General features: G+C 38.0%; 2 protein-coding genes across 3 annotated transcripts in view; one reads left to right on the top strand and one right to left on the bottom strand.

Annotated features, from left to right (window-relative positions):
- TRIM24 (tripartite motif containing 24) overlaps window positions 1–8,612 on the top strand; it is a 59,550-nt gene extending 50,938 nt beyond the window's left edge. For both annotated transcript variants that reach the window (XM_088141125.1, XM_088141124.1), the window contains exons 16-19: window positions 1,149–1,284; window positions 1,990–2,064; window positions 5,949–6,098; window positions 7,621–8,612. In XM_088141125.1, the coding sequence (XP_087997251.1) occupies window positions 1,149–1,284; window positions 1,990–2,064; window positions 5,949–6,098; window positions 7,621–7,830 (571 nt within the window). In that variant the 3' untranslated portion in view covers window positions 7,831–8,612. The remainder of the gene's footprint in view (window positions 1–1,148; window positions 1,285–1,989; window positions 2,065–5,948; window positions 6,099–7,620) is intronic.
- A 5,154-nt stretch (window positions 8,613–13,766) lies between these two features.
- Window positions 13,767–23,571, bottom strand: part of SVOPL (SVOP like) — a 28,978-nt gene continuing 19,173 nt past the window's right edge. Inside the window, exons 10-14 of the mRNA XM_025175044.2 lie at window positions 22,649–22,854; window positions 21,205–21,316; window positions 16,608–16,689; window positions 15,514–15,603; window positions 13,767–14,037 (exon numbers count right to left, since the gene is read on the bottom strand). Coding sequence (XP_025030812.2) covers window positions 13,900–14,037; window positions 15,514–15,603; window positions 16,608–16,689; window positions 21,205–21,316; window positions 22,649–22,854 — 628 coding nt within the window. The 3' untranslated portion in view covers window positions 13,767–13,899. The remainder of the gene's footprint in view (window positions 14,038–15,513; window positions 15,604–16,607; window positions 16,690–21,204; window positions 21,317–22,648; window positions 22,855–23,571) is intronic.

The following is a 23,571-nucleotide window of genomic DNA, read 5'->3' as shown; positions in this document are numbered from 1 at the left end:
GGCATGAATATTTAAATGATTGCATCTGATTTTAAAGCTAAACTGGAACCCTCAGTGTGAAGTTTGGTCTGTGGATGTATAAAACAAGATTATCACTGTGAAATATGCAGTTGCAGAAGGTTTTCCAGTCTTTAGCTCTTGCTCATATTTATTTAGGCTGATAAATCCACCTGGATACCACAGCTATGTTCGTTCTTATTTGAAAATTAAAGTATAACAAATAAATCTAGAATAGTGGCTTTGTTCTTCTGCTACAGAATGCTGCTTAAAAATCAGCTGTCCCAGTATTTTTTTTCCAGTCTCAGATAGCATATAACTAATAGACTTTAAGGTAGATATTTTGGGTAAGGAGAAAATCCCTTTTGAGTTTGTTCTATTTCTGCTGAATCTGTGCTTTCCATTTAATGCTGTTAATCATCAAGAGCTATAAGTCGGTGTCCTTTTAAATCCAGAAGGTACCCATGGTGTTTTTTCCAGTACTTTCTTTAAACAAGGGCAGCAATTGTAGTACTCACTGATAGCCAACACTTTGTTTTCTTGTTGTCTAAGGATTACTAAGAAAATAGTTTTGTCAGAGCTAATTGGGAATGCTTTTTCCACCACCAACTAGATAGCTCTATTTCTCCTGCTTTGAGGAGAGAAAACTGTATACACATAGGGCTATTGTAGCAAAGATTTGGATGATGGAGGAGGAGGAGGAGGAAAAGGAGGAGGAATGGGAGGTGAGGGGGCGCAGGAAGAACATTCTTCTATACTTTATCTTTCTCCTTCCCATAAAAAACTATGCCATGAGGTAATCATTTAGGAGACAGGCCAGTCTGACCTTTTGTGTCTTTCAGTTTAATTTGGAGAAGGATTTTAATGTTTGAACAATTTGATTCCACTCAAAAGTAATTGTACCTATTGTAAGGATAACTATTTTAATACCTACCATCTCTCTGGTTAGGGATTCTCTTTCTGACTGTTTGACAGAAGAAATTCAAAAACTGAACTAAGTAATTTCTCTGTCATTGGTACATTGTAACCATTGTATTAACTTTTAACATTTATTATAAAAGATAGGTGAAAGAATTAGCTTGCAAGCATTCAGAATGAAAAATGTAAGGCTTATGCCAATCTTCTTTTTTTGCTTCTTTTTTTTTTCCCAGCGGTGAATGGATTTGCACATTCTGTCGTGATTTGTCTAACCCAGAAGTAGAATATGATTGTGATGTCTCGAGTCATGTTTCTGAAGAAAAAAGAAAACTGGAAGGCAATCTGGGTTTGGCACCTATAGATCAGAGGGTAATTTCATTGTATTGTGTTAATTCTATGAACTATTTCTGAAAAAAAGTACATGATAATAACAAAAATAATGAATTCCCTAATTAGTATTGAGAATCTGAGAGAAAGATACAGATACATAGGCTCATCCTCCTCTGGTTTTCTTTTAGCCATGTACATGTACATTTTAAATGTTAGAACTTTTCTCTAAACTATTATAGTGTACCATTTATTGTGGCAGTTTTAATTTTATCTATTTCGGCACTCTTCTAACAGTGAGATCTGGATAAATTGGATGTGTACCAATTAGGCTACTTAGCACTTAGAATCAGACCAGCGTGTGCCTTTGGAATATCATGTTAATATCCGTCTTGATGTTTGCTTCAGAAATGGTTCATAAATATCTAATGAATGGGTATGAGGTATGGAATTTTCAACTTGCTATGTCTAATCCTTCTTCATAGTTTTATGAAATATACTAATTATCAGTGGAACATCCATTCTCTCAGAAGTTCACATTTATTTTGCTTGAAGTTCACTTTGTGAATATTTCTGGAAGTTAAAAATATTGACAGAAAAAACATGTGTTGAGGGGAGGGTGAGGAAGGGAAAGAAAAATCAAGTTCAAGTTTCAAGCAAGTGCATTTTTACATAGTTTACAATGCTGTTTTAACTTTTCAAGCTAATGTCCCAAATAATGGTAGTCATTTCTGTCCCAATATATAGAAGTATGAAAGATTACTTCTGTACCTTTACTGCCATGAAATGAGCCTTGCTTTTCAAGATCCAGTCCCTCCCACGGTATGTTATTAACTTTATTACTTATCACTGATATTTTATGAGGCATGTGTTTGTACCCATTATTGGTCAGATAAGCTAATCTCTGTATTGTGGTTCAAAATACACTGACTCAGACAAAAGAGAGCTGTAATATCAAACTTCTATAATTTGCATCTCATATTTGAATGTCATTGCTTTTAACTGTGTATCCTTTAACTGTTTATGCTTTTCCAAGAATTATTTATTGACAACTTTTCATTTTCTGGTCTTTTTGAAACCTTGTATTATTATATGTCATTGAAGTAATAGGAGGAAGGAGGGGGTGCTCTCAGAGAAGGTGGGATTGAGCACTTCTGGCACTCCATACCCCCAAATCCAGAAGCTGAGTTACTATGTCCTTGAAGTCCCTGAGCTCTGGTCCTTGCTCTCTAATGCCAGGTCTGCCTATAATAAATCTTTCCTCATCTACCACCTTATTTTGGGAATGTGCCCATCTGGGATTAGGGCCTGGCATTAGCCCAAACCCAGGGCAAGGGAAGTGGTGTGGCTGTTATCGTGCAGGAAGCTCTGCAGCAACCAGAGATATTCTCCATAGATAACCAACCAGATGTGCAGCCTTATTCTTAAAGTTAGGCTTTAGGGACAAGCTAGGACTGTTGCTGTTATATCACGCCCCTCCCCACCCCTTTGCATAGCAGTGTTTCTGCCTAAGCTGCTGATGTCATCTCAGGCTTTGTGGTGCAGTTTCCCAGGCTATTAGTACTGGGTTGCTGGGTTGCTGAGACAGCTCAAGAGTTCATACCCACAAGAACAACCATAGGGTTATCCCAGATCATTCAGACTCAGATTATCCCAGACTCATAGGAGGAAGCCACATATTAGATCTAATTTTCAATTTGGAGTAGATGCTGTTAAGGTGAGGACATTAACATCTGTTATTGCCAGATCACTCTTTGATTGCTATGGAGTTGACTGGTACTACCCACCTCCATAGGGAAGATGGACCTATTTTATTAAATCTCTCTAGTCCCCTAATGGATCTTTTTGGTTTCCAAAGGGCACTTGGGGAAAATTCCAAGGATGTGGTAGGCAGTCCTGCTGAGGCCTTAGTTGCATCCTGGAATATAGAGGTGGCAATAGCCTTAAACAGGATTGCACCTCAGTGGCCTCCTCCTGGTCATTGATCCAGAAGAGCTCAGTTTACTTAGGAGGTCCAGGAGATGAAGCATCTGAGAAGATGCCTTCAGCACTGGAGAATCTGACCAAACATGAGTGAGCATCCAGGTTTGAGCTTATACCATGACAATAAGAAAGGCAGCAGAACAATATTTCTTTACTCTTATCAGGTCCTGAGAGTCCTGCCTGGTGACCCTGTTTAAAGAGACCTGGATCTTTTTGAGGAAGGTTGAGCCAGAAGATCATCTGTTGGGCTGCTATGAACTATCTGTAGGGCATTCAGAGGATAAAATTATTCAGATTTACTCTGAATTAGATGCTAGCTGGTCAGGCTAGATCTTGCAAGATGCTACATCTTTCAAGTTTACCTGGGATGTATTTGAACCTGTTGATCTTAAAGATGTAGACAAAGTTCTCTGCAATGCTCTGTCACTTGCAGCCATCCCTCCCCTTTCTGGTTGGTAAAAGCCTCCAGGGAACTGACAGGAAGCTCAGTTTGGGTGTGGTCAGTGCTTGCTTGAGATGAGGTAGTGCCGCCAGCCTTTTTTTTAAAGAACGCTTTACTTAATACAACAGAACAGAGAGAAGAAAAAACTAATTAATAAGAACAGCATAAATGGTATATAAGGGAGAAAAACAAAAAGAGAAACGATAAGGGGGAAAAAAAGAAATTTCACTTCTGGTTGATATAGCTATGTAGTATCTCCCTCTCAGCTACAATAGAATCATATAATGTCATCCTTAAATAAAAGTGGAATAAAAAGTAAATGAAAAGCCATGGGCTGGGGGAGAGTGGGATGGGGTGAAAAAAAAATAATCAGACACAACATAACTTGGCAGTATGCCCAGAAACAAGATAAGGTATGGGAATAAGCAAAAGTTAATACACAGTGAATACAGGAGTCCAAGAAAAAAATCTGAAGGTATTAACTTTAAATCCCATTTAAAAGTCTTCTGTCGAAGAAGTGATTCAAGAAGGCAATTTTTTAAATTGATGGTGAAGTTGATAACTATAAAGGCAGTATTGGTCATCATTGCTTCAATACTTGAGGATAGAATTAAGTATCTTAAAAGAGCAGAAGTATCAGCTTTAAGTCCCATTTAAAAAAGCCTCAGCTGCTTTTGAAACTTTTTTTATTTATACCTGATAGTTGACAGAAAATGTAGCAAATTTTTGAAGATGCTCCCATATGTTAACATCTTACTGACCATCAATATCTTGGAAGATATGACTTGTGTATGTGTTTGGTTTTATTCTATTTTTACTGTATTTTATAATGTTTTATTGTATTTTAATATTTATTGCTGTTTTATTGTGAACCGCCTAGAGTCACTTTTTGTGAGATGGGCGGTATCTAAATTTGAAATATAAATAAATAAAAATAAATAGCTTCTTTTGTCTGCAACCTCCTTAGTAAAATCAGGGTAGATAGATATTATATTCTTACCTGGGATCTCCACCTGGGATTTTTTCTGATTTTTGTCTAGTTCTATGCAGAATGTCATCTTTTGTAGTAATACACAGAAATTGAACAATAGCAACATTTGAACTGGTCCCCCAGCCCCTGATTGTCTTATAATGGGTATTTTATACACATGTTCAATTCTAATTAAAAAATCAGCAGGCAGAGGAAGATCTCTAAAATAATTCTCCCTAAATTTTGTCATGCAAGTTTGATTAGGTATATTCTCAGTGCCAATCATATGCAGGTTTTTCCTACATAATTTAGACTCCAGGAAACTAATGTGACTGTTCAGAACATTGTGACTAGCACACATATTGTCATCTTCTGGGCTTTCATTTGATCCTCTAGGTTAGGGACTTCCTCTTGGATCTGTTTAAGAATTCAATTTGTCTCTGTGATAATTGTGTAAAGAAAAGAGATTGGCTTCATAAGTCGGCAGGATGTCTTCCTCTACTGCTTTTGATAGAGATGAAGGTGATGCAGCTGTAGTCCACTAAACTTTCTTGGTTTTGGTTGACATATTTAGAACAAAAGAATCAGCTATAGTGAAATACTACAATGTAAATATCCTTAATTTACTAGTTTGATGAAATACTGCCCTTGCAGCACAGGGTTTCATAACATTTAAGGAAAAAATAATCAGAGGACAAGAAAGAGACATCAGCTAACATTACCATCCCCAACCAGAAATACGTGGTGCCATCAGCCTTGAAGGCAGGGGTCCCAACCATTGCTTGGCCTGGCAATTTTAGATAACTACTAGGCAGTCTCCAGGCTTCCTTTTGGGGGGATAGTTGTTGAGAGGATGGTGGGGCTGCCATTGCAGAGATTTGGAGGAAACAGATTATCAGGACCTTTTTCAGTCAGGGCTCAGACTAGGTGAGGAACTTAAACTCCACGAAATGCTCTTGTGGATGACCTGTGGCAGGACTGGGATAGGAAAGTATAACCCTCCTGGTCCTGCTTTATTTCGAACAGCCTTTGATACCATCAGTCACAGTATCCTCCTGGACCATTGGCAAGGAGCGGCTTATAAGCCTAATAAACTAAATAAACAAAAGTGATTTATAACCATCCGCAATACAGCTTGCCATTTGTTTTACTTACTACAATTGAAAATATGTTATTTCCATTAGTGACATAAGAATACATTTCTGTATGCCTAATAAGAGCCATCTGCAATGCAACTTTTTTTTAATTCCAAGACAGCAGAAAAATAAACCCAAACGAAACTTCTGAAAATATTGATCTGTTTCTTTTTAGGTGCCTGACTACTACAAAATAATTAAGAGGCCAATGGATTTGTCAACAATCAAGAATAGATTGCAAGCACATCACACAGTATATACAAAACCAGAAGATGTTGTAGCTGATTTCAGGCTGATATTTCAAAACTGTGCTGAATTTAATGAGGTGAGAAAACACTATAATATATTCTTATATATATGTTTCTAAGAAACCATCATTGTTAACCAGTACTGTGAATGGCTCAACCCTGGCATTCACAGGTAGGTAGCCTGCATGCCAGGAGGTGTAAGCATAGAGCCCATTTCTTCACAAGGAGAGATATTCTCTATCAAGTACACAGAACAATACCCTAGCCTATACTGTTCAGGGATAGAAGTAGTTTTTGTTCTTTTAAAATCAAGACAGAAGTTGCTGGACTGAGGCTGAGAAAAGAAAGGGATTAATATGATTCTCCAAAACTTCAGAGTTTGGAAGTTTGGAATTCTTGTGTGGAATTTTCAGGAAAAGGGGGATTCCAAGAAAATTGAGGTGTAAGAATAGTTGCTTCAGGTATTATTTCTAAAGAAATAGGAAACAAGTCTAGGGAAAAAATTGCATTAGATAGTTGTTTATTTTTTTATACTGTGTGAGTCTCCTTCATCCCTTCATGATATTATGCATACCTCAGATTGTGCACAAGGAAATTTTTTTTTTAGAATCTTTTATGATTTGGGAATAATAATTTGAAATGCCACTTCAATCTCTTCATAGCAAATTCTTTTTTATTTTTAGCATCTGAATACCATCTTGTGGTCTGCCTTGAACACTTGCTTGCTTGTGATTCCCTTTCTAAACTGTTATTTTCCTGTGATTTGAAAAGCTCTATATCTCCTATAACACAGAATGTTAGCATTTTATTATATAAAGTTAAGAATTATGACATTATCTATCTATCTATCTATCTATCTATCTATCTATCTATCTATCTATCTATCTATCTACCTACCTACCTACCTACCTACCTACCTACCTACCTACCTACCTTTGCAAGATTGGACTATCTTCCGAGGAAGTACTGAATCATCTAGCTGCATTCCTTGGTGGTATACAGCCAGGAAGTGGCAGTATAGGAATTCTGTCATTTTTACCTTTAAATTGCCATTAAAGTGTATGAGTGAGGGTGGATGACAGATGAGGCATCTCTTGGAAAATAGTGATGGCAGCACAATCTAACAAAATCACTATCCTAAAGAGAGATACAGGGCCAGAGTGTGAACTCCAGCCTTCCACCCTACTGTTCAGCAAAGGTTTCTGCTACACCAGAGAATCTAATTTTGTGTACCACGATACAGTAGTTTACAGAGCCATATTATTATATATAGGGTAATTATAAGTCATCATAAGCCAATTCTCTTAACAGGCAGTAATAGGATATATCTAATTACAAATTAAAATGCTAACATAACTTTGATTGCCATTTTGGCATTATAAATACTATAATGAAATGTACAAAAAATACAACATGCTTTAACCTTCTGTCAAAGCATTGACTAAGTCCCTGAGTTTTATTTATCTGTTTCTAAGATAAGGGTTCACAAACATTTCTAGCAATATTTTATGCAGTTCATTTTCCATTGTGGTAAAACATTTTAGTGAGGTATAGAAATATATTATTCTAACGCTGTTAATATGTTTAATTTCCCAACAGCCTGATTCTGAAGTAGCCGATGCTGGAATGAAACTAGGAGCTTACTTTGAGGAACTTCTGCAGAATCTTTTTCCAGACAGAAAATTCTCTGTTCAAACTTATTGTCATTCTGGTAGAGATAGTCCAGCCCTAACAGATGACTCAGATGATGATTTTGTGCAACCCCGGAAAAAACGCCTCAAATGGGAAGAGCACCAGCTTTTAAAGTAAGCTGGTTATATGTACTCTTAAGCATTTTTTACTTAAATATTTATCAATTTTCATTTTCTAAAGATAATTTTTGACAACATTGATTTCTACGGATATGGACCCTTACTGGAAGTAATGCCTTTTCCTGTTGATATATATCTACCAAGGAGTGGGGCATATGGAAATCTGTACTTTTATGCTTGCTTCGAAATGCATTACATTCCCAGTCCACAGGGAAAGCTGTTTTGTTTGGAAAAAAAGTAAAAACAACTAAAATTGAGAATGGGAAATTGCTATTTCAAGAAAATGGGGTCTCAGTAGAAATTAATCTACCAAAGGCATGTGGCTGGCCAGAATTGTGATTCTTTGTACTATACTTAACCATTAGCCATTGGGGGAAGAAAAGCACATGGTTTGATATTGTCCTAAGTTCCTGAGAAGTACAATGAAACTAATTTTCCCAGATAATGACTTGTGCCCTAAAATGTAAGGAGTGGGGAGATGAATTAAAGTTCTTTGAAAACTGATGCCTTTGTGTTTTACTGTGATCATATGAAGAGAAATCATAATGTAACATTGGTTGGAAAACTTAATCCATGAGGGTTAAAGTAAGAAGTGTACTTTAAAAGAAATGTTGCAAGTTTTTACTGCAGTTACAATACAAACGTGTAAGTACTTTGGGGGCACATTTGACTTTGCAGTGATACTCATTGAGCTCTGTGGGAAAAAGTGGTTCCAAGTAAGGAACCTAGGGGTGGGCATTGTGATGCCATTGATGAAAATAAAGATGATAGCTGGCTGCAACTCTGTGCTTTGTCTGGAAGTATGCCCAAGAGAAATGAAAGTTAAGCTGAAAGTGTTGTGATTAGAGCAGCTGCTGGGAAGCAAAGTTACCAGTTGGCATTCTACTCAATGGCTGCTTAATGCCACATCTACCAATTGCTAAGGTTGCTGGGTGGAGGCTTGGTGGGCTGGCCTCTTGTTCTTCGGTGAGAGATGGGAGGGGGTGAACCTTGCTTGTTGAGTGTGGAGTTTCCCATGGGACCTGGGTGACAGTGGGCGGGGGGGCAGGTATGTGAATGTGAAGCAGAAGTGGGTATATCCCATGTTGGGTATATCCTTCCATTCCATCTTGGTAAGAATCTTGTGATGAGACCTTTTTGCTTGGGGGTGGAATATTAAGGGGTGGGGGAGGTGGTCAGGAGGGAGAGGGTGGGGTTAATGATGGGTGCATGGGAAGATATGGTGGGAGATGGGGAGAGCTGCTCTCAGGGAAAGGGGCCCTGGTGTTTATTACCATTGTCACATTCTAGCCCCTATGCTTAGCCTGGTCTCTGGAGACTCAAATGCCCTGGACTCTGGCTGCTGCTACTGAATGCCCAGTCAGCCTGTAATAAAATCTACCTCATCTATGATTTGATTGTGGATGAGAGGGCTGATCTGATGGGTATCACCAAAACCTGGTTTGATTCAGGAGTGGTTTCATCTCTCAGAAATGTGCCATTGTGGGTTTTGAGAAGCAGGGGTGTGGGTGTAGTGGTTAGCATTCAGGAGTCTCTAGTAGCCTTTTATTTCCCCAGACATAGCTGGATGTGAGACACTGTGAAATTGGGCTGTAAGGATCGGTTGGACTTGCCCCTCGCCTACCTTCCTCCCTTGCTTGAGTTCCTTGACTCTGTGACTTGAGTTATCAGTGGAGTTCCCCAGATTGATGGTTCTGGGGGGAATTCAACCTGACTTCTTTGGGTCTAGAGTCTGAAATGGCTTGGGATTTCATGGCAACCATGGCAGCTATGGACCTGATCCAACTTATTAGGATCCCAACTTACAGCAGGTGTCACACACTAGCTCTGGTTTTTGTCTCAGGGCAGTGGTGAAGTGATGTGGGGTTGCAGGATGTTAACATCATTCCCTTGTCATGGACAGATCAGTCCTTGGCCCTTGAGTTCTCTGTGGACTCTGTGATTGTGGCAGATTGTGGCTCCCTTAGATCCCCTGGTTTGCAGAGGAATTCCAGGAGATAAACAGTGGAAGAAATTCTTACAGTGCTGCTAGAGGAAGACAAAGGACGAAACTGACCAAGTAAACCTAACAGCAATGAAGCATGTTCACTTCTCTGCTCTTATTGCCTATGCAAATAACGGCCTTGTTTTGAGAAACAGGTCCCTTCTGAATAAGTAGAGACTGGGTGAGCCCTTACAGGGCCTCTGTGAGTACAAAGTCTGTCAACCATAGCAGAATGGAGTGGCTTTTGTTTTTTGGCCCCATGAAGTCGGGTGAGTTGTCCTTGACTCTGGATGGGGGAGCACTTCCTCAGACAGAGTTGGTGCCTTATCTGGGAGTCCTCCTGGACTCTTGGCTCCTTCTGAAGGAACAGGTGGCAGCCATGGCTAGGAGGCCTTTGCACAAATTCATTTTGTGTGCCAATTACACCCATTCCTGGACCAGGAGACCTTGCTCAGAGTCACTCATGCCTTAGTCCCTTCCCAACTGTATTCCTGCAGTGTGCTGTATATAGGGCTGCCATTGAAGACCACATGGAAGCTACAGCAGATCCAGAATGCAGCAGTCTGCAGCTTGCCTGTGCACTGGAAAGCTGCACAAGCTATACTGGCTCCCAGTTTCTTTCCAGGTGCAAGTCAAAGTGCTGGTTACCACCTTTAAAGCCTTGCATAGGATAGACAAGGTAATCAGGGCTGCCTTTACCTGAGTGTATCTGTCCATCCCACCATGTCAGGTAGAGTGAGCACATTCCAGGTCCCTTTCCTATATTGACATCTGGGAGTTGTGCCTTCTCTGTGGCTGCCCAGCCCTTTGGAACAACTTCCCAACTGACATCCAGAGGGTCCCTACCGTTTTAATTTTTCAGAAGGCCATGAAGACCTGCCTCTTCCCCCAAGCACTGGGCTAGGATGGGGATGAATCATGATGGTAAGTGTGATGTTTCTTTGTATGGGTGATACAATTGTTTTATTGGTTTTTTTGTGAGCCATATAGATGGCCATATAAGTTATATAAATAAATAAAATTCCAGATATCACCATCAGTCCAAAGTGTTGCCTATTCCTAAACTGGTACAGAAAACAATTTACCCCATCTCAAACCATAGGACAATTAGGATCTACGCAGGGAAATGGAGCATTATCCTCCTACTTTTACCAATTTTTCTCATTCAAATTTATTTCTTTTTTTCATGGAATTCAATTCTCATTCTTCACAAAATTTGTTTCAATTTCAGATAATGGCAGAAATAGGTTTGAGCTTCACTGCTAAGCTTCTCTGTGTTATTTGTTTAAATTGGTCTTAGATTATCACTTCTGTGGAAGAACACCCACCCTGAGCATCCGAACTCTACTGTCAGAAATCCAGCAGAGGGTTTCAGTATATATAGCTTAGTAGAGTATCCTGAGGTTCTTACTTCTGCTATTGTCTACAGTACAACAGAAACAACTGAGAGAATGTGAGAGAAACAACAAGGAAGCCATTGCACAGCTCATGTAACTCAAATATTGAAATGGTATCTGGTACATTACTAATACATTAATATGGTATCTCAAGATATAAACCATTAGTTAGCTACCTCTCAAGGAATGAAAAGGTCATTTTTATTTTTCTATCAGCAGAATTGAATAGCAAATTCAAATTCATGCAATGGAATAAATGAAAGACACAATACTTGACAGTAAACAGGGCTTTATGCTAGGCATGTTTTTAAAAATTTGTAGGATTCCCTTTATTTAGCTGATCAATACAGAAATTTGCATTTGTTTCAGGTAATGGAAACAAGGTTAATAAAACTCTAAAGCAGTAGGGTGCTATTTAATAACAAACTGAGAAAAACATGATCATTGCAGACTCTGGTAAGCAAAAACTGACCCAAAAGGCTGAAGGAATATTTCAACACTTGGTTATTTACTACAAATGCAAAACTCTGCTCTGTCCACTCAATATACACAAAATTCCAGAGACAGGACCTGTTTGAAGGCATAACTCTTATATATACCCCAGGGGGAGGGGAGGGAGGGAGGGAGGGAGGGAGGGAGGGAAGGAAGGAAGGAAGGAAGGAAGGAAGGAAGGAAGGAAGGAAGGAAGGAAGGAAGGAAGGAAGGAAGGAAGGAAGGAAGGAAGGAAGGAAGGAAGGAAGATATTGTTACAAGCATACAGATTAATGTAGAAAACTTCCATTCCAAGCAGGTGTAAACAAAACATACACATACTAGCTAAAGCTGGCATTGTGGTTTTCCTGTTTTTGCTATCTGGCCCAAAGTATGTGATCCACTTAAAAGTCTGGTGACAGCTTTTAAACTTGATTCAAACATAGACACACTTTAATGATTAATTGATTATATACTGGAGAGAACTCAGTTTAGCCTTGAAAGCACATTTTCAGCATTATATTCTTTATAGGCATCGCAAGATTGAAGCAACCAATGAAATATTGCAGTGTCTTCTTCCAAGGGAGTTAATGATCATTTCCTTTGCTGAAAAGGATTTTTTTTTAAAAAAATCAAGTTTTAATCATTTTGCATGAGTCATATCATTTTTAGCAATTCGACTTAATAGTGTTAACTAAACAACCTTTTAATCCTAAGGTTTAGAAGGTGATACTTTTAAATTACTCTGATGGGTAACTGTTCTAGAGCAGTAATTCATGAAAGCTTGCATGCAGAATATCCTTTACACTGTTTGAGTATTCCTTCCCTTACATTTTTTTATCTGCAATGCTATAAAAATATATCTCATTCTTCATAAGTCACTTCACATCATGCTACCTTCTCATGGTAGTAGCTGCGTATGTAGCATTCCTCACAAGATAGTTTGATTATGATTGCTGTACTGCAGTTGCTAATGCAAAAGGCTATAATCCTCTGATGACTTAAGACTATTTGTAAAGTCACTTTTCTAGCTCGGTAGAAATTAAATTCAGATGTCATCATCTCCAAATGCTATTATAAGCATAACCTTTATATCTCTGTTGATGCTCAGTACTGGGCCAATCAGAGATGAATTAGAGCTTCATCAAAGCTTGTACAAGAAGCAATTTAACCTCAAATTGTACTAATAATCTGAAAGCATGAAGGCATAAAAGTGATAAATTTGGCACATAGTTTCTAAATAATTCAAAATAAAAGGTTAGTTTTTATAAATTAGCTGCATAGGTTGGTAGAAATTGATAGGATGTTCTAGTGCTTTGGATAGTTTTATATATCATTCCATCTAATATCAAGCATTATGTTCATCAGCTGACAATGTAATGGGGACATCCTCAAATAAAAGTCAATCTACCACAGACCTATGGCCAGTGGCTTTTACAAGCTAGGGATTGATGCTTAAGATGTCTGGAGTGTGAAAGGAGGAAAGGGAGGCAAAAAGGAAGAAATTAGTTTGCTGAAACTACTACCAGATATGTATTGTGATGTGGGGCTTTTAGTGAAAGAAATAGCCTAGTATGGAGAAGTTTCACAATGGAAGAAAGAAGAAGACTTTTCTCCTGCTACTCCTGAGAAAATACTAAAACACAACATCTGGGATTAGAAATCTGAGCCTATTATAGAATAATAGAGATGGGACCCTGAAAGTATTTTCTTCTGTCCTCAAACTACCTGCTCTGTTAGAGCCTTGTGCACTACAAAGAACATTCTTATCAGGGTCCATAGATGCAATGCAACTCTTTGTTACAGTCCCCCACTTAATTTTTTAAAAAAATATTTTCCAGTAACTTATATAACATGCTGTTGAATTAATACAATCTCTGCAAGTAATAATGTAAGTCTACTAGTAGTAGCATTGTTGCTTACAAGTTAAAGTTTCCTATAGGTACACAAGGGGATCCAGAGCTAACTAAGAGGGGTCCAGTTGAACACTATATCTGCAGCTGCTTTTGAATATGGATCTTTATTAGCTAAGTTGTCACCCATTTGTTTTGGGGTTCATGCCATAGTTGGCTTCAGATACAAAACAAATTGAAAAACTTCATAAGGATTTTTTTTTTAAGTATATTCACTTCCTAAAATAAAGATGACTTCCACAAGGCTTTTATGTGTAGTAATGGAACTGAATTTGAAGGAAGTTCTTTTGGAATCTTTCTATTTAGAAGCAAGACGGATTACCCACCTGAAGTGATCTCCCTTTGGTCTCTATAGGGAGAGTGAAAGCAGAGATAGCACACACAATACAAACCAAGGCGAAAAGGCAGAGCGCCCCCAGGAAAGAAGCATTCATAAGTACCTACAATTAGATAATGTATTAGTACCACGTCATGCAATTCTGACAATTTATCTGTAAGTCCTTTCTGGCCTGTTTATTTTGCAGATTGAACAGTCTTTTAGCATATCCTGCAAAGTAGTCCAACCCAGAATTTCCTTTCCAGCCCATGAAAGGAACATACTGGATGTGGAGGAAGATGGCATGGTATTGCAATGGCAAATTTTTCTCATATACACACCCCAGGGATGGAAAGCTATCCATGCATACAATGCATGATATATGAATTGGGGGGCGGGGGAGAAGGAAACCTGCTATCACAGTGTTGCACATACATGTAGGAATAGAATATAGCTTTAAAAGGATTTCAGCTAGGAAAATATAAGGCTATTGTTTTAATTTAAGTAAGATATTACACGGTTCATTTCCTCCACACCAAAGCTCTATGGCAGGGTTCCTCAACCTTGGCCACTTGAAGATGTGTGGACTTCAACTCCCAGAATTTCCCAGCAAGCATGACTTCAAGTGGTCAAGGTTGAGGAACACTGCTCTATGGGAATATAAAGTCTCCTTCTCTAGCTAAAGCAAGAAAGTTTCAGTATATATATATATTTTTATTGAACTTCTCTGAAATGATTTTGTACCTGGTTTTTAATTACGTTGTAAGCCACTTTAAGCATTGTGTTAAAGCAGAAATGGAGATTATACATTTTCAGAAAGCAATTTCAAATTTATAATGGTACTTTCATTTATCATGGCACAAGCTTTCGTGAACTACATCATACTGCATCAGATGAAATTATTAAAGTAGTTCACTGTCTTATCTATTCATTTATTTCTCTATTATTTCAACAGCCTACAGAAGCTCATCACTTTTAATTCTGTTGATTTCACTGGAATTGCTCATGGATTTCATTTTTTCCTACTGAAATAAAGATGAGCTAGAGTCACTTTTGTATTAGTGAGTTAATAACAATCAAGTTGTTTGTTAAGAAAAACATAGTTTAAAAAACCCACTATATTTTATTGTAATCAACAAATGTTATCCATCTTTTTCTCCTAATTTTCTGCAGCATACTTACTGAAGTCTCTTAGTGTCTTGCATTCTGAATTATTGCTACATCTATTAATATTGTACCTTCTAAGCTTCATAAATGAATTATGATGTTTTGAGTTTTTCTTGTAATTAGGTTTTTTAAACAACCTTGTCCTTCATTCTTAAACCATTATCATACTTTTCTGAACTGAGCCCATTTTTCCCCTTTATCTGTGCAGTAGCCAAAACTAGATTCTGCATTTTGAATACATTAGTATGAATCAAGTTTACCTGGTATCCCCCCTCCTCAAAACATTCTGGCAAAAATTAACACAAAAAGAACACCTGAAATCCTACAAATTTGAACCTGAAAATGTCAAGCAATCTATACAGTCTACTAAAAAACGTTTGCCTGGGGTCTGTTCCTATATGCACACTGAATTTGTTAAACAAAAATGTCTTACTTGTGCTATAAAAGGTGCCACCATAGCACCTATACGACACAGGGAGCCACTGGTCCCCAGTCCCAAGGCTCTCATGGTGGTAGGATAAACCTATAAGACAATAATAAAAACATGTGAGTATTTCTCTGTGACAGAAAAGGTGTTGGATGAAGCAAAGGATAGTACGGCACCAAGGTTGTTTAAAAACAAAAACCAAAAAAACCCTTGATCATTCCAAATATGAGGTCCAGAGAGAAAAGAATATAACTAAACCAGAATTTAGTTTAGAGATAATCCCAGAGTTTTGTTGAATCCAATTAGTTTCCTGGGACCAGAATATTTTATTAGCAATCCTGTAAAATCGATTCCAGTGCAGTACTTGAGTACAAAACGGTAGCCCTTATTCTTAAGAACAGATTTGTGAAATTGCCAATGTTTGGAGAGAGAAAAGAGTGTATTTTTTAAAACAAAACTTAAAAAAAAAATTCAATACTTAAGTAAAATTTTAAACAGACAGTGTTTGAAAGCTCCGTATTTTAAACTTTGAAAAAGTTGTGTGAAACCCTTCAAAATTATGGGCTTTTTCCTCTTCTTGATCTAGCTTATTGAGAACAAGTCCTGAAAACAGAATATTCAATTTTATGAATGGATTATGCTATAATTGTTTTAATATACAATTTCTTGAATATAGAACATCATGCTAAGCAGGTTTCTTCTCCATACTATAGTTAATTATTCAGTTTTCTTCATATATTCAGTAGAAACAGAGACAAGCAATACAAATATGGTCCTGGTTACTAACTGCTTCCCTCTATCCCTAAATCTGGAATTGTTCAACTGTCTTCTCATATTACCAGAAGTATAATTTGGCCTGACTAAGCTCAGGCATACCCACGCCTAGCAAGTTACAGGTGCTAACACATGCTTCCTGTCCATTGTAGCTTAGGGTGAAATGCCATATTTTTTTATGTGGAATTAAATAGTAAACATTGCGAGATTTCTGAGTAAACTGGCCTAGGAGTATACTGTTGAGTAGGAAAGTCATAAAAAGAGCTTGTTCAGAAATTTAATTTACATAGTTTTCGTCTTTACAATTCAAGAAATCAGGAGCTTACCTCTGCTGTGTAAATGTAAATAGTATTGAAATTTGCAGCTACAAAAGCACGCAGCATAAAGAGGAAACCAATAAGTCCAGTACTAGATAGAAAAATAAATAGAAAAGACATAATAGAAAATAATAATAATATAATATTAAAAATATAGTAACATAAAGACCAATATTTTACTAGTACATTCTGTTGATGCTGTTCCTGGAATGTTTGAATGACTACTGAGGGAAAAGATTATATGTAATGCAAGGAGAACATGCTCCTATCAAAAACCTAGCTCTATAATATTTCAAGAACAGGTACTGCACAACGACAGTAGCAAAATTATATAGGTGGCCACTAAACATCAATTACAGATAAGTAACCAATTCTTAACTGTTCTGAATTTCCTGTCATTTGACTTTGTTGTTGACCGCAGAACGTCTATCTAGGAGGATAATGGAATATTCCATTTCTGGTCTGGTTCTGGGATTGGACCATGTAGGAAACACCATGAACTGCCTCCTTGAATCTTCTTGAGCAAGATGTTTTCTTCTGTTGACTCAATAAATTTGGGTTTTAAAATGCTTCTCCGCTAATTTACCTGAAAAACAAGTTTTTTTAAAAGATCCTAACCATCTTTTTTTTAAATTGTTCTCCCAAGTTCAATTTGTATTACTCATTTCTCTATCACCTAGATTCTAGTCAAATAGAACTACCTGACAGGAGAGTTGGTTTTTTTTTCCAACAGAAAATGCTCCAAAACACCTGAATAGTTTATACAGCAATGGGGACATTTCTGTTCCTGAAGAAACCCTTGTCTGAATGCTAGTTACTTGATACTTAGTAGATCTCTAGGCTTTCCCTTTGGAAGTAGTGGTTGTCATCATACACAGTGACACTATGATTGCATTTGCCCGATGTGCTTAACTTGACTGGTGGTTGTATGGTACATTAAATCACATCCCAGAAAAATAAGAAAATTTATATTCTCCTTCCCCTTATAGGGAGGACAGAAAATTCTAAGATCCTCTTCTTTAATAAACTTTACTTGCCTTTGAGACCTTAAATATCAGCCTTGAGAGGCCCATAATGGACTTGGTTTTACTCAAATACAAATGCAATACAGATTCTAATGAATTAATTGGAAGATTCCAACCAGTATTACTTCAAAATTTCCCTATATTTCTTCCCTGGAGAGAACTCTGCTGGAATCTTGGCAATAACAGTAATAAAGGTTAAAATTCACCAAGTTTCAGACCTTGTGCAAATCCAGCTCTACATCTTTAGCTAAGTATATTGTATGAACACAGCCTATTTGCATGTGAAGGCCAACTAGAAGGGAAGGGAAGAAGACAGGAGATTACTCCAGTATTGCTGTATTCTCAATCTTTTTTTTTTGGGGGGGGGGGGGTTCTTGATCAAATAGGTTTGCTGATAATTTTAATATGATGTAAATCCCTCAGATTTGTTTTCAGAAGAGGTTGGGATATAATTTAAGCAAGCATATGGTTGAGGTTCGTAGCTGCCTTATCAAAATTCATACATTCCAGACCAGGTTTGCCACTAGAACGTGTAACGGACAGTCTCTCTGAAATAATGATTATATACTTAAGGTGTCAGAAGTGTAACCTCATGCTTAACAGGAAATGTTTCAAGAACAGAGCAGATGTGATCAGCTACGTGTCTGAAATGAGGCATTACCTAACTGCATTGCTGTATTATTAAAACAGAATAAGTCTAAAGGCAAAAAACTCTCTATGGCCTATCAGACATGGGCATTTGCTGCAATCCTGGCACATTTAACAAAATTAACTAAATATCAATGGGAAATTGTAAGTGTCTGGTAAAGTTAGCATTTAATTGGTTATAACCTTCTTGCCCAACCTTGTGTCTTCAAGAAGCGTGAAACAAAACTCCCATTATGATCAACTAGTAGGCAGTTGGTAATGTGATTGTATAGTCCAACACATCACCTGAGCGCTAAGCTGGGGTAGGCTGAGGGGAGCCTCAGCTACAAGTGCAGGAAAGGTGGGTCATACTATATTTCATAACTGATGCTGGGAAGATGAGGTTAGGCAACGCTAATAAGCATGAGAAACCACACATTGACTGAAGAGATGGAGCTTTAGCAGCTAGCACTTGTTCCCATTCAGTAGCATAGGCAAAATTATACAGTTTTACACATACACATACACGCGCATGTGTATTTATACGCATGTCCAAGTCATTTGCTTCATTGAAACAAATTATTATTCAACTTCTCATGACATCGACTCAGTCCCTGATGATTTCTATCAGATGCAAAGATCTGCTGACCTTTATCATAAACTATATTAACACATCAACATTAACACATAAAGAACACATTAACACATGAAAAATCAACACGTTTCAAGCAGGAAACTTGTCAATTTCTTTTTTCTTTTGTTCACAGTAAGGCTCATTGTAAATTTATACAGTAGGGTAGGCATCAGATGGGATTAAGAATAACCTTGGCAATCAATCACTCTTTGTCAAGACTTCCATCCACAAACATTCTCTGTGGCCCAAACTCCCTTTATTGCTACAGGCTATACTAATTTGAAGATCAACTTAATTATCCATTTACATAATACCTGCTATTTGGAGACAACCCTCAGTTTATTCTAAACCAAATATCTGCTTCTGTGAGTTGCTGTACCTGTTAATGGATTGCCAATCCACCTAGGAAAGGAAGAAACTTTTGCCGACTATGGTGTGAGCAACCACAACTTTCCAGCAAGTATGCACCAGAGAGAAGCACAGACTAGTCCTGTGTTTCTTTTAGAGACACACAGTTATGGTCAGTAGTCCCAGCTGCATCCAAAATTTCTCAATACTTACTTTCCCTCAGCTTTTTAAATATCTGATACACAAGCATATGCAGCAATTCTATACACACTCAGGAACAAATCCCACTGAACTCTGGAGGCCTTACTTTGAGTCTTGTAGAAGAAATGCTGGTTGGATGGCTTTGCAACTTCCCCTCAGCAGCCCAGACAAAACAGCAGGCCTGAAATTTTGTTAGTTTCTCTCTCCTCAAGAATAGGACAAGCCAAACTGCAAAGATCCAGGATCCTGAAAGTTTCTAGAACAGGCAAAGATTTTGAAGATGTCTCCTATTTGGTTATCTCCTGTAACTCCTGCATTCCCTGGCTTAAGTCCCACTGGCCTGTGCTGCTGTTCTGCATCAAGCTGTTTGATGCAAAAAATGCTGATCTGATCAAGAGATATTGCTAAGCCATGAACTCTTTTCTTCTTTAACCTGATAACCAAGGTAGCCCTTCACACCAGATGAGAGAGCCAATGTGGCACAGGGTTAAGATGTTGGACTATGAAGACCCAGGTTCAGATCCAACCTCAGTGTTGAGAGCTGTCTGGGTGGCATGGGTCAGTCATTTTCTCTTAGTCCAACCTATCTCACAGGGCTGTTGTGGAGAAAAACTGGACATTGGGGATGGGCAACCTTTTTTTTTCTTTCTCCTGTGCAGGGCCTCATTCCCACAGAAGTAATCTGGTATGGACACACAATCTATACTCTTTCTAACCCAGTTCTCTCTTTCCCAGAAAAGCTATGGATTGTTCCCGCCATTAGTTCATGTAAGTTTCTCGCATGAGGAGTTCAAATTAAGCTGAGGTCTCATGAAATTAGCTGGTTGCCCACCCCTACACTGTATAATAAATAAAGTTATTGTTACATTAATTTAATTATATTCATGCTTGAAAGCAAATCTGGAAAAGTGACCCAGATGAGGCTGCCTTTCTGTGCCTGCATCATATACCTGAACTCCCTTACCGGGACACTAGGATGATGCCACATTCCTCTGTGCATACGAATTTCTCCCCCAAACCCACATATTCCATAAAGCAGGCCAATTCTTCCTAGTTCCTCTGTTGTGACTAAGTCACTAGGTTCACACAAGCACTACTGAAAATAAAACATATTCTTCTTATTTAGCCTGCTCCCATGTTCCTTTTCTTCTCCTTTTATCAAACAGTTGATCATAGGGTATCTGAGTAGGGATCCTGTATTTTGTATTCTGTGAAGCAAAATTTCCCAACGGATGTTCTCAAAAAGTGTTAAATTTCATCTCCCACAGTTCCAAGCCAGTATACTGGGGAAAATTACTGTAAGAAACTACACAGTAGTGGTTGTATATTGCTGCAACTAATTTTTACACATAACTCACACACTCATTTTTGAAAATGAAGTTAGAAAACACAAAGATCCCCCTGGATCAGATCAAGACCAGTTTTGCCTTGGGGCTTCTGGGAAGTTCACATAGGTAGTCCTCTTTTACTGGTGTTCTCTAGCATGTTTCCTCTCAACTTTGGGGGTGACATAAGCCATTATGTTTGTGTAGGAACAAGTTATTCCAATAAATTGAATACATTTCTGCCTTCATCTTCTGGACACCCCAAAATGCATAATTCCTGCCTGCAATAAATGTTCTATTAAGCCAAGTTATTTGAGTACGCGTGCTCAATGAATCATCACGTCCATCTCCCAAAATATGGTTGGCCACACCAGACGCTAGAGGATGCTGCACGTATTGGAAGCCAGGGAATTTCATCTTAATATGCGCCCACCAAAAACACTTACGTTGAGGTGCATATATTGAGGAGAAGAAAGAAAACAGCAGTGCATCCCATTGTTATTGTCAAGCTCAGTCGTCTTCCCAGGAAATTGATGCCAAGGATATTTAAGGGATTTACTAAAAAAAAAAAAAAAAGACGGAAAAAAAGATGTCAGGTTGTAAAATTAAATTAATTAACTGAATCATTATTACATGTTCCAGATATGTGTACACACACACACACACACACACACACACCCCTACCATCTTAGGAAAGAGACTGTTAACAACTATTTTCTTCATTGCTTCCCTATGATTACTTGAAAAACTACAAATGGGGAATTAAACTGTTCAGAGTCATGTGTCTCTCCAGTATTTCTTATGTAGAAAGAAGAAAAAAATGATTAAACTTCACAGTGTATTTTCTGGAGTACACTGGTGAAGGGAACTGGTGACAACCCTGTGACATTGTCAAGTATTTTATTTTATTTCTTTTCTTGAAACAAAGGGTTAAGTTTGCGTTTTGTCTCCATAGCATCACTGGACTTGTATTGGGGAATGCTTTGTATTATTTTTCTGGAAAGTATCTAACCAAGGTTTGAGATATTTTTACTTCAATTAAATCTTAAAACTGGGAATATAGAGAGTAATTTTAGTGCAATATAACTTTCTACCCATTCAAAATCAGTCCAGAAATGAAGAATTTCCATAGTACCATTCACTGGGACAAATAATTATGACTCTACATGTTCTAGTTTGTTCTTTCTTTTATCAGTTTTGTACACATATTGTTTTCACCAGCTCTTGAAGTTTCTCTCTTTGTACAATATACTGAATTCTGCCATTTTTCACAATGCTTCTCACCTTTACTAGGCAAACACTATTACAATCTAGAATTTAGAAATAGCTGTTCTCCAAAGCAAACAACAGCATGTAAGTATGCTGTATCAATGCCACACCTTTGTAAAAAGACCTCTCATTCTAGTGCCTGGACTAGATGTGAATTTAGCTTTATGTGAGCATAGAGGATGCTTAGCATAGGTGTCTGCAGATGGGATAAGGGAGGAGTAAATGACAAAATGTGCATAATGCCATGATTTACATACGTGCATCAGATAATGGATGCAAATACATAATGGAGGCCTTTGTGTGTTGACATCACCATGTGCAGGTCATCATTTTGGCACTATTATGGTTTGCTGCCGATGCTGCTGATACCCAGCAAAAGAACTTCCCATGAACATCTAGTTGGTCACTATTACAACACAATGTCAGATTAAGAGCTCTTCTTACATTCTTAAGGCAATAAATTAATGAAAACAGAGGACAGCAACAAGTGAATTGGTTTTCATGGCAGAATTCCTAAACTTTCTTTTGTGTGTATGTGTAGGTGTGGAAGTTATCTTTGGACTCCCTCTTCCCTGTTCTCCATGTTTATTTTTAAGAGAGGCAGAAAGAAAAAAAAATTACATGCAATTTCTCCTACTGTGCTGATGAACATGATCTGGTAATCAGATGGTGCAAACATATAGCAGAGACAGGGGCTCTGAAACTCCTCAGAATGGCTCAGCTCCTCCTCTATGGCCGCTTCTCCTCCCGTTGCACAAACCAGATCCTTCTCCAGTAGTTCTGCACTGGCCAGGACGACACCATAATAAGCAAAAGAAATTCCAAGCCTGTCATAGAAAGGGGAAAGGGTCAGCATTGAGAAAGAATGATTCTCTATAATATTCTCTAAAGAAGACAAGGTCCATCCTACGTGCCTCAAGCTGTAGTCCCAGATAAAACAAGGAAGGGTTTCATGGCAGCCTTCTAATTAATTGACAGCTTGCTGAACTATTAGGGGATTGGTAAATAGTCTTAATTACCTAAACAACTTGCAGTATGCAAGTATGATGGAAAACCTTGCTCCTGAATTCACCTTGGAACAATTCCAATAATTCCAGAGGTGCTTTTGTGCTGTGGGACCAAATCGTTCAATTTCTGATAACTGAAAGGGAATCAAAATTTTGCACTGATAATAATTCCAGAACAGAAGAACAATAAAATAACTGCAGATATGTTGCTTCTTGTTCTTTGCCCACTTTAAGGCTTCCAATGAGCTTGTGGAAGATGGAACAGATCAAACTTTAACTGACTAGAACAGTGTTTCTCAACCTCAGCAACTTTAGGAAGTGTGGACTTCAACTTCCCCCATGCTGCTGGCTGGGGGATTCTGGGAGTTGAAGTCCACACTTCTTAAAGTTGCTGAGGTTGAGAAACTCTGGGCTAGAAGATCCAAACTACATACCTGCCTGTGCTGCATATCCACTTATCTATTTGTACATATATTTCTGCTTTCTACATTTTAAGAGACTGAAGAAAACACCACAGCGAATGCTTTTGTATTTCCT

Source organism: Python bivittatus, unplaced genomic scaffold (assembly GCF_059951505.1).
Source record: "Python bivittatus isolate LINGU-HERP-01145 unplaced genomic scaffold, Pbiv_v1 ctg000330_np1212, whole genome shotgun sequence".
Lineage (NCBI taxonomy): Eukaryota > Metazoa > Chordata > Lepidosauria > Squamata > Pythonidae > Python > Python bivittatus.
The sequence above is the reverse complement of the archived record's forward strand: the minus strand, read 5'-3'. Positions and strand labels throughout refer to the sequence as shown.